Here is an 11,630-nt window from a genome sequence, read left to right on the forward strand (position 1 = left end):
GTCAATACGTTTCAGTTATAACCATCAGTGTTAATGGTCTCAATTCACCAATCAAAAGAAACAGACTGGCAGAATGGGTCAAGAAGCAAAATCCAACAATATGCTGTATACAAGAAACACACTTAATTCAAAAGGAAACTCATACACTGAAAGTTAAAGGGTCGAAAACAATACTGCATGCAACAGGAACCCGAAAAAAAGCAGGAGTAGCTCTCCTCTTGGCAGATCAAGTAGATTTCAAAGCAACACTGATTAAGAGAGATGAAGAAGGACACTACATTCTTGTAAAAGGAAGAATCCAAGAGGAAGAGATGACAATCATAAATATCTATGCACCAAACACTAGTGCACCCAACTATATAAAACAAATACTAATGGACATGAAAAGTCATATATGCACTAATACAATTTTAGTGGGGGTCCTCAACACCCCACTGTCACAAATAGATACATCAACTAGACTAAAAATAAGTAATGAAATACTAGAACTCAATCGAACTCATGAACAAATGAACTTAACAGATGTTTACAGAGTCTTCCATCCCACAAAATCAGAATACACATTCTTCTCAGCTGCACATGCGTCATTCTGCAAAATAGACCACATACTCACACATAGAACATGTTTAAGTAAGTGCAAAGGAATTGAAGTTATCCCCTCTACATTATCAGACCATAGTGCGATGAAATTGGAGATCCATAGCAAAAGAAACTCAAAAAATTTCATAAACACATGGAAATTGAACAACACACTTCTGAATAACCAATGGGTCACAGAGGAAATTAAAGAAGAAATCAGACAGTTACTTCAATTAAATGACAATGACAATACAACATATTGAAATCTATGGGACACAATGAAAGCTGTCTTATGAGGGAAATTCACAGCAGTGAATATGCATATTAGGAAAACAGAACAAGCCCAATTAAACAACCTGATGCTGAACCTCAATCTTCTAGAAAAAGAAGAGCAGGACAACCCCAAAGCTCATACAAGGGAGGAAATGATAAAGATCAGAGGAGAAATCAATGCAATGGAGACTAAGAGAATGATACAAAAAATTAATGAAGCCGATTTGGTTCTTCAAAAGAATCAACAAAATTGACAAACCCTTAGCCAAACTTGTCAGAAAAAGGAAAGAAAAGGCCCAAATCCATGCAAATAGGAATGAAAAGGGTGAAATTACAACAGACCCAGCAGAAATCCAGAGGATCATCAATACCTACTTCCAGAACCTATATGCCAATAAGATGGACAACACAGAAGAAATGGACAGATTCCTAGACACATATGAATTACCAAAGTTGAATGAAGAAGACCTAAAAATTCTAAACAACCCAATATCAACCAATGAAATTGAAAATGTAGTTAAAAACTTATCAACTAAGAAAAGCCCGGGCCCTGATGGTTTCACTACTGAATTCTACAAGACATTTAGAGAGGAACTGCTGCCACTACTGTTTAATCTCTTCAATGAAATTGAAAGGGAAGCAATACTCCCAAATTCATTCCTGGAAGCAAGCATCACCTTGATCCCCAAAGCAGAGAAAGACCCAACTGAAAAAGAGAACTATAGGCCAATCTCACTAATGAACATAGATGCAAAAATCCTTAATAAGATACTGGCAAACAGAATGCAGAAGATCATCAAGAAGATCATACACCCTGATCAAGTGGGATTCATCCCAGGGATGCAGGGATGGTTCAATATACACAAATCAATCAATGTAATACACTATATCAATAGAGCCAAGGACAAAAACCATATGATTATCTCTATAGAGGCAGAAAAAGCATTTGACAAAATCCAAAATGCATTTATGATAAAAACCCTACAAAAATTGGAATAGATGGTCTCTACCTCAAACTGATAGAAGCCATCTATGAAAAACCAACATCCAATATCATGATAAATGGTTAAAAACTGAAATCCTTCACACTAAAATCAGGAACAAGACAAGGATGTCCACTATCACCACTCTTGTTCAATACAGTTCTGGAAACATTAGCCACAGCAATTAGACAAGAGAAAGAAATAAAAGGAATAAATACAGGAAATGAAGAAGCCAAATTGTCATTATTTGCAGATGACATGATACTCTATATAGAAGACCCCAAGAACTCCACCCAAAGTCTTCTAGACTTAATAACCAAATTCAGTCAAGTAGCTGGTTACAAAGTCAACACACAAAAATCAATAGCTTTCCTCTACACCAATGACACACTCACTGAGAGAGAAATAGGGCAAATAATTCCTTTCACAATAGCATCCAAAAAACTGAAATGCCTAGGAATCATCCTAACAAAAGAAATCAAAGACCTCTTCTCTGAAAACTATGGTACTCTGAAAAGAGAGATTGAAGATGATATCAGAAAATGGACAGACATCCCCTGCTCCTGGGTAGGAAGGATTAATATAGTGAAAATGGCCATACTTCCAAAACTGCTATATAGATTTAATGCAATTCTAATTGAGATCCCAGCAGCATACTTCATAGACTTCGAGAAAACAATCCAAAAATTCATTTGGAAGAAGAAGAGACCCAGAATAGCAAAAGCAATTCTAGGTAACAGAGACATGGCAGGGCGTATCACAATCCCCACTATGCAACTATACTACAAAGCTACTGTGATAAAAACAGCATGGTACTGGCAAAGAAACAGACCTGAGCACCAGTGGAACAGATTAGAAGACGCAGAAACAATGCCAGACACACTCAGCCATCTCATCTTTGACAAAGGAGCCAAACACCCTCACTGGAGGAAAGATAGCCTCTTTAATAAATGGTGCTGGAAAAATTGGGCTTCAACTTGCCAAAGATTAAAACTAGACCTGTATCTCTCACCATGCACTAAACTAAAATCAAAATGGATTAAAGATCTGAATATTAAAATAGAAACTCTGAACCAGTTGGAACAGAGGTTAGGTAGAATCCTTGAAGACATCGTTATAGGAAAAGATTTTATGAACAAACCCTCAGTTGCCCATGAACTAGCACAAACAATCAACAAGTGGGATCTCTTCTTATTAAAAGGCTTCTGCACAGCAAGAGGAACCACCAGCAGTGTGAAGAGACAACACACAATGAGGGTAAAAATCTTCACCTGCTCTTCCTCAGACAAAGGTCTACTATCTCGACTCTATAAAGAACTTAAAAAGACCAGATCTCCCAAATTTAAAGACCCAATCCAAAAATGGGCGTCTGAAATGAACAGACATTTCTCAGACAAAGAAGTAGAACTAGCAAATAAATACATGAAAAAATGTTCAACATCACTGGTCATTCGAGAGATGCAAATGAAAACAATGCGAGATTCCACTTCACCCCAGAAAGAATGGCTGCTATCATGAAATCAACCAATAACCAATGCTGGGGGGGCTGTGGGGAAAGAGGAACCCTGCTCGACTGCTGGTGGGAGTGTAGACTGGTGCAAGCACTGTGGAAATCAGTATGGAGATACCTCAAAGAACTAGGACTGGAAGTCCCATTTGACCCCAACATTCCACTGCTGGGGGTCTTCCCCAAAGAATTAAAAGAATCACACCACAGTGATATATGTTCACCCATGTTCATAGCAGCACAGTTCGTAATAGCTAAAACTTGGAAACAGCCCAAATGCCCATCAACTGGAGACTGGATAAAGAAAATGTTGTTTTTTTAATAAAATGAAGTACTACTCAGCCATAAAAAATGAGAAATTAGAGACCTTTATAGCTAAGTGGATGCACATTGAGGGAATACTCTTAAGTGAAATAAATAGGACACATGTATAAATACTGAATAGTTTCTCTGGTGTGAGAAACTGAAAGTGTAAATAAGGACTAAAATGTATAATAATGTGAAATAGGAAGAAAAGGGGCAAAAGGGAAGGAAGTGGGGGGATGGGGAAAGTATAGAAGAGAATGGGATTAATATGAGAAAATGGAAAAATAGGAACAAAATCTTTGTAAATAGGGAGGACTGGAGGGGTTGAAGGGAGGGCTGGGCAAGGGTGAAAAATAAGAACCAAGAGAGACTATGTAAAGGTGCACATTTCCAATGATGAATGTCATTATATTGTATACCTAAAATGTACCAATGATTAGAATGAATAATCGATAATGTAAAATAGGAAGAAAAGGTCTAAAGGGGTAGGGGTAGTGGGAGGGGCAGGGGAAAGGAAAGAAGGGAAAGGAAAAATGATGAGAAATGGAAAAAATGGAAAGAAAGTCTTTGTAAATAGGGAATGGTGGAGGGCATGAAGGGAGGGCTAGGAATGGGGAAAAAATAAGAACCAAGGTGCATTATGTAAAGGTACAATTCCCAATGAGAAATGTAATTGTGTTGTATACCTACAATGTACCAATAAAAGAATTTAATACAAAAAAAAAAGTGGGCAGTGTAGCTCAGTGTGAAGACACTAAATTCAATCCCCAGTTAAAAAAAAAAGTAGTCATCTAATGTAGAATGTACCAGTGAAGAGATTCGCGTACTTCAGTCTGTTCCTGTCCACTTCCTGTCACTGCTATGTTAATGGTCTGAGTGGTAAATTCTATCAATCTTGTATATTTTAGTTCTGTTGCAAAGTCAGTTACACATATTTTGGGTTTTAGTTTACTCGATGATTGTGGTCCACATTCAGTATACTTTTTGTTACGCAGGTCAAATACCATCCAGTATCCAGTTTTGTCTCCTTCAGACACCTAGGATTGTATTATCCTTCTCCCTTGAAGTTAGCCAAGGGCATATGAGCAATTCCAATCTAACAAATGCCATTTTCATGAAAATATTAATATAACAAAAAGTATATAAAGATCAGGTTACATGGCACATCTATTTCAAAATATATGTGATTCATTTCCAGCCCAATGAAATGAAATAGTTTTGAAGTTTATACTAATGAGACTTCTAATAGCTCCTCAGAGTGTGAGCCCTTAGAAGGGCAGAACTAGCCTTCAACCCATACACTAAATACTCAATACATTTTTGTTGAATGGGTGAATGAAGGATTGGGTGAATGAGTGAATGACCATAATTTTAATATCATATCTTGTTTAAATCATTTTTATTTCTCCTCTATACTCCCTTGAACACTTTACTAATTCAATAAATCACCTGTAAATGAAAAAAGACAATTTATTCCTCAGTGAAACTAGCAAAAATATTTTGGCTTTTCAAAAAAGGTTAGCACAGAATCTAAAAGGAAAGACAATGAGTTTGCATACTGTCTCTGAAACCTGTAAAACAACAAAAAAAAAAGATGATCCAGGGATGCATACATCTTGAATTCAAATATAATTTGTCATTTTCTTCTCTCTCTTTTGGTTTAGTGACTTATGGCTATTACAGACGGAATATTTGTGTCCCTCTAAACTTCATATGTGGAAGCCCACATCCCCAGTGCAATGGTATTTGGAAGTGGACTTTGAGAGGTGATGGTTTAGAGGAAGTCATGAGGGTGGAGCCCCATGATGAAATTAGTGGCTTCATAATAAAAAGATGAGACTACAGAGTTTCTATCTCTCCCAACTGAAGATACATTCAAAAGGAGGTTATCTGATAACCAAGAAGGCCCTACCAAGAACTGAGTTGGTCTTAACCTTGATCTTGCGCTTCCTAGCTTTCTAAAACTGAGAAATAAATGTCCACTGTATAAGCTACTCAGCCTATGGTATTCTGTTATAGCAGCTTCAAAGTCAGTTAGATGCCAATTTCCCATCTTCTCTACCTCTATTAGCAATATAGTACTTGCATGTTACTGTCACTTTCTCCTGCTTTCACCAACCAGTTTGATTCTGCAGCCTCTTTAGGTAAAGAACATGTCCATCCAATGACCAGGCTGTCTCATCAACCAATTACTGAGTCAGTAATGATTTGTTCACCCCTCCCCATTATTGCATAGTACTGTTTGCTATTAGGCTCCAACCTTGGTTTTCATAAAATATGAATAAATATAAATTTTCATTACACCTCAAGCATTTCTAATTTGACAAAACAGAGAGTTCAGTAATTCAGACAAAGGTTAAGCTTTTTTTAAAAAATGCTCTAGATCATATTAAATGTCACATGGTGTTTTGATTTATTGTTTGTTTTGTTTTGGTTGTTGGTTTGCTTTTTTAAAACCTTGGTAATTAGATTTAATAAATTGTCTTGATTTGTATAATCCTTTAAAAGCAAATACATTTTCTTAGAAATATGGCATTTTGCATTGGTAAACAGTTATAGAAATAAATTATTTAAGCACCACCTGAGAAGCTTACTCGAAATTTTAGAGTTTCACACCAAAATTCTGGCTATTACACAGGAATTTGTTACATACAACCTCTAATGAAAATCTGCTGTCATATTTCACTACATTATCAGTATAGCTACAAATGTACATCAAACATTATCAGTGTAGCTACAAATCATATCTTATGGCTGTCATGTGAAGTCAATAAAATATTGTATACCTTTAGATGACCTCTATCTAGAAATGCTTTTCACTGTTCACATTTTAACTGTCAAATAATACTTTCTTTAAAAAGAAAATATAAATGCCATTATAGGGAGAAGCTACCGGCCTGGGGCAAGTTCTAGCATTTAGTGTTCAGATAGATCTTAATTTGGATATCAGCCAAAGTCAATAAAACTTGTTCATGCAGAACCTTACCTGGTTTTCACTACATCGAGGGGGTGCATCAGGCAAATTTCTATAAGACCTGAAAGATGATAAAGAAAAGTTCAATGAACACTTATGTAAACATTGGTTCTTATTTCCTTGACCCTATTGATTTCTCAAAGGTGCATATTCGAATAAAGAATTCAGGACTGTGGAAATGACAGCAAATAGTAGTAAACTAGTCACAAAGGACAAAAGTATAATATAATTTCATTTCAATGGGACTAAGATACTTGAGTGAGTACTTTCCACCAAGTGCTCTGGCAAGGACCTGGGGCTAGAGGGGAAAGAAAAAAAAGAATCAGATAATATCCCAATCAAGTAAGCCAGAATTATTGTATCCCAACCCAGCCCAATAGATCCATATATGTGGAAGGAAGAAAAGAAAAAAAAAAAGGGAAAGAAACAAAGGAGGGAAGGTCTTTGAAGTTTTCTCTAATGTGACAAATCATAAGCCTTAGTTCTAGTATCCATAACATAAAGATATTTATGGCTCTTATCTTACAAAGCAGTTATGAAAATTCAATAAATTAATAGCTTGAAACAGAACATTTACCAAGTGCTCATTGAGTGTCATGCATTGTTTCAAGAAGTGCTTAGATTATTTCATTTAATCCTCACAAGAACCTTTATTTATTTATGATAGGATATACTATTCCCATTTTATAGATGGGATAATCAAAGCACATGAGGTTAAATTGCTTGTCTAAGATATCACATCTAGAACATAGTCTTCATTCCCACAAAGCTATGATCATAACCATTATACAGCGTGAGAATTTTCACAGCATTTTGTAAATCAGTTGTAAAGCTCTCTCCTGTTGTCTAACTGAGCAGCGAATATTCAATTGCAAGCCACTGGCATGTGACAGTAGCAGTAGTATGAGTAGCTTTAGGTACTAATAGTTGTAAAAATAATTATAGTAGTAGTTGTAGTAGTATAGTAATATAGTAATAATGATCACAATTACCTATACAGTAGTCATTGAACACACATTACCACTGACATGCAAAGCTACTAGAAAAGATCATTATCATCTCAATTTTAAGATAAGCAAAGGGAAGTTGACACTGTTCAACTGGTTTTCCCAAGGACCACACAATGGTTTTTTGTTTGTAGTTTCTTATGTGAGGAGTATTTACCCCATTTGTAAGGTAACTCAGTTGGAGTTAGGCTGTGATTTAGTTTACCTGCCCCATTCCGCATTTATACACAAATGTCTTTTACTTCCCATACTATTCAGGTTCAGAGAGCTTAAAGGGTCTACACCAGCTGAAGGGCTGCTCTGTCTCTGCAGATGCTTTAGGGAATTTTTCCTACATGTTTACCAAGTCATCTGTATTCACCAAAAATAACTGTCATCTACTGTTGTCTGTCCCGAAGTCTTCCCAACTCACTGACCCAATCAGAGTCCCATTGCATAGAAAGAGAAAAAGGCACAGGGGAGCAGAGGCCACAGGGTCACAGGTCACAGTGGACAAGCCTTTGAGCCCTGCTACAAAGAGAGCATGGGGTCTCTTCCTTTCAAACTGCAAGGTCATCATATATTTCTCCTTGCTTGAAAATTCACATTCACCTAGAAGTAAGAATCAGGTGACCAGATTCTTGTCCTGGTACCTCCAGAGAATGGTCATTTATCCATGGGGGCATCAGTTCCTTATCCATAAAGGACAAGATTAGATGGTTCAGCATAAATGTGAAGTCTAATATTCTGATTTTTTTGTTGTACTTGAATTTAATTCATCTTTGTATGCGTGTATAAAACATAAGAGTTCAAACATAAGAGTTCAAACTTAAGCTTTATTATATTAATTAGAAGAGGATAAAGCTATAATCTCATAAACACAATTAACCATGGAAGCTCAGCTTTTAAAATAGCATTCTTACAAAACACTACAGAAGACATCTATTAAGTAGCTACTGTGATTAAGACATTCAGAATCAGCATAGCAGAACAGGCACAAAGTTTCTCACCTCCATCTGACATTACAGGAGAAACAAAATACTAGATGCCAAATATTATTTGGTAGGTCTCTCAAAAAGTTTACCAAAAGAACCAACAATCCAAACAACTTACTAAAATTAATAGCAGAACCCAAGGGGTGGGAAAGTTACTTGAGTCAGGAAGAAGAGTGTGAACGTGAGGCACAGAGGAAAAACTGTGCTGAAGGAAAGAGGTAAAAAGGACTGGAGAGTATGGTAGCCTAGGGTTGAAGGTGAACATGGCAACAGGGGCGACCTGAGGTCTATAGGTCATGGTCAAGTTCACGTTCAGGCACTTGCTATGAAGAGCCAATGAAGGACAGTTTTTCAAAATAGCTCATCAGATGTTTTTTCTTGTTCCCAATGTATTCCATGTTCACAGAAGACATTTCAAAGAATGATATTAACCTCTGTTAATGTTCTCTCTCAATGACCTGATCATCCTCCCCTTCAATCCTCTTGCTGCTCGCGGTCACATTTAGTCACATAAAGAACACAAGCACAGATGCACACTGCCTTTTCCCTTTGGTTACCAGTTTACCAGTAAAAACAGCAGCATCTCTTATCACAGCATAGATGTCCTGGTGTTCCACCAACACATCTCTAAGTCTGAACTAGGCAGTGTCTATTTATGAAATGACCTACTGGATTGTGACTTGGCCAGTAGGAATATGTGACTTAAATAGTCAAATGTAACATGTTTGGTCTAGAACGTCTGTATGATTATTTATTTGCTGCTATTTTAAATTGAAACCAGGAATTTGTAGAATTCCATTTAACAACAAAATATATCATAAAGAAAGTATATATGTTGGAAATGAGCTAGGGGTTTTGATTTTGATAAGTGTTCACAACAAAATCTGGATTCACTCAAAATGGGAATGGATGCTTGCTGACCTCCACTGGAGAGCATAGGAGAGATTCTGATTATTATTTATGGAGATAACTATAAAAATAGAATCAGGTAAATCATGTTAACATAGGCCTAGAAATGACCTTAAGAACTGAATTGTACTATGTACTTCTTGGCAATTCTATTACCTAGTATGAAGACAGGAACCAAACAATGGGTTAGTGAACAGAATTTAATAATTTCTCCTGTGTTACAAAATCGAAAGTCTAACATAAGAAATATTACTCAAATATGAGGTTCCATGTAATAATCTATCCTAAATTGTCAGTTCAAGACACACTGAACTCAAGACAAATAAGACCTAGAAATTTTGCTCTTGCCCACCTGTCATAGATGAACACAAAATAAACTGGTTTAATCTTCTCTAGTCCCACCTAATATAAAATTATACTGCCAACCATCATTGAACTCCTTTTCCAGGGGAAAGGAAGTTATAACTTAATAGTATTTGAGGAGCAATGTGAAAAAAATGTATAAGAATGTAAATAATTACAGCTCTAGACCAGTGTTTTTTCAACATACTCTCTTTCTGGCTGATTTTAAACTTAAATTTGGTATTTGATCTTAAAACCAGGAAATAGACACTTTAGAGATAAAATGTCTTCAACGCAGGAATGCTTGTTTTTAAATGGGTTGGACTATTTGAATCTTCCATTCATTTTTGTTGGCAAAAACCAGAATCAAAACTTAAACTACAAAAAAAAAAACTTAAACTACAGTAGGAAAATAGTTTGAAAAATATAAAAACATATATTTTCCCAAATCTCATACACTACATCAGTAAGCTTAAAATACTGTATTGTATTTGCTATTTTCCTCTGAGGCAATCAAAGATTTATCACAATAACAATCAAGCAAGCCTTGCTATTAGATTTAAAGTAGGCAAAAGATTAATTTTATAAGGCAGGACATAAAAACTAAGGAAGCACGAAAGCAGACTGACACTGAGAATTTAACATACAAATGTCTTCAATGTTTCTACAGATTCTTGGCCCCTTAATGAACATGACTTTTCTCTGTGATTCCAATGACCACAGCTTAGGATATTCTCTGAGTGAGTGAGCCCTTCTTTGGACTAGCTCAAATATGTGTCTTCTCCTGAGTCAATACTGCAGAAAAGGATTACTATTAACTTGTTATAAACCCTCCTCACCTTTCTGAGAGTCTCCTGGACCATTCAACCACAATCCTGCATTGTTTAGCCCCACTCCTCTTCCTCTGAAATAACCTGAGCCACACTTCTTTTCCCAAGAAAAATATAAGCACTGTCATGCCATGAGTTATCATGATTGATGAAAGAACAGTTTCAGTGTTCGATTCCTTAAGTTTTTTCTGTTCTTTAGAATATTCTTCTCCCACCAGGGTGCGATTCTCAGGACCTTATTCACTTCAGATCTCAATTTTGGCAACCATTTTCCCGGAAACCCAGACTGTTAGCTATCCCACTGTATCCATTCCTCCTTCCTACCACTTAGAATAAATAATATATTTCCCAGCTTTCTTTGCTGCTAGGCATCACCATGTGACTAAGTTTTGGCCAATGGGATGTAAGTGAAAGTGGCTTTCCAAACATCTGGGAAGTCTTTTAAAGGCAGGGAGTCTGCTCTTTTCCTTTCCCCTCCTTCCTGCTGGTGGCATGTGAACAAAGAGGCAGGAGCAGCCATCTTGGACAACAAGATGTTTTTGGGCACAGATGCCACACATACCACAAAAACAAGATAGAAGTAATCCCTTGAGATTGTAGCATTTCATTCTGTGTACCTTTAGCCATTCATTTTAGAGAAAAATTTCTTTAAATTTTCTCCTAAAATTTCTTTTTTTAAACTACTGGCATTTTTTTTTTACACATGTAGCTGACCTAATTCTATCTGATACAGGAAATGTGCTCCCACAGTCCCCTGAATTTGTATTATGACCCTACAAATGCCTGCGTTCTTGTCTAATAGTTCCAAGAGGGCAGACTCCATCTGCCTTGTTCATCTTTGCATCACTAACACTTGGAACAAAGGCTGGCGCTATGTAAGGTCAATAAATATTTGTTGAATAAATAAACTAATGCTGGTTAGGGTTTGTGCATATGCCATTATGTT

General features: G+C 36.4%; 1 protein-coding gene across 5 annotated transcripts in view; it reads right to left on the reverse strand.

Annotated features, from left to right (window-relative positions):
• Window positions 1-11,630, reverse strand: part of LOC147822299 (uncharacterized) — a 390,614-nt gene that overhangs the window by 59,245 nt on the left and 319,739 nt on the right. For all 5 annotated transcript variants that reach the window (XR_015445826.1, XR_015445828.1, XR_015445827.1 and 2 more), the window contains one exon: window positions 6,635-6,683. Coding sequence is in view for 2 of the 5 variants with exons in the window: in XM_087197291.1 (XP_087053417.1) it covers window positions 6,635-6,683 (49 nt within the window). In the remaining 3 variants the exon portion in view is untranslated. The remainder of the gene's footprint in view (window positions 1-6,634; window positions 6,684-11,630) is intronic.

The sequence above is a fragment of the Heterocephalus glaber genome, unplaced genomic scaffold (genome assembly GCF_053883595.1).
Source record: "Heterocephalus glaber isolate CG9 unplaced genomic scaffold, H.glaber_assembly_v1.0 deba00001663, whole genome shotgun sequence".
NCBI lineage: Eukaryota > Metazoa > Chordata > Mammalia > Rodentia > Bathyergidae > Heterocephalus > Heterocephalus glaber.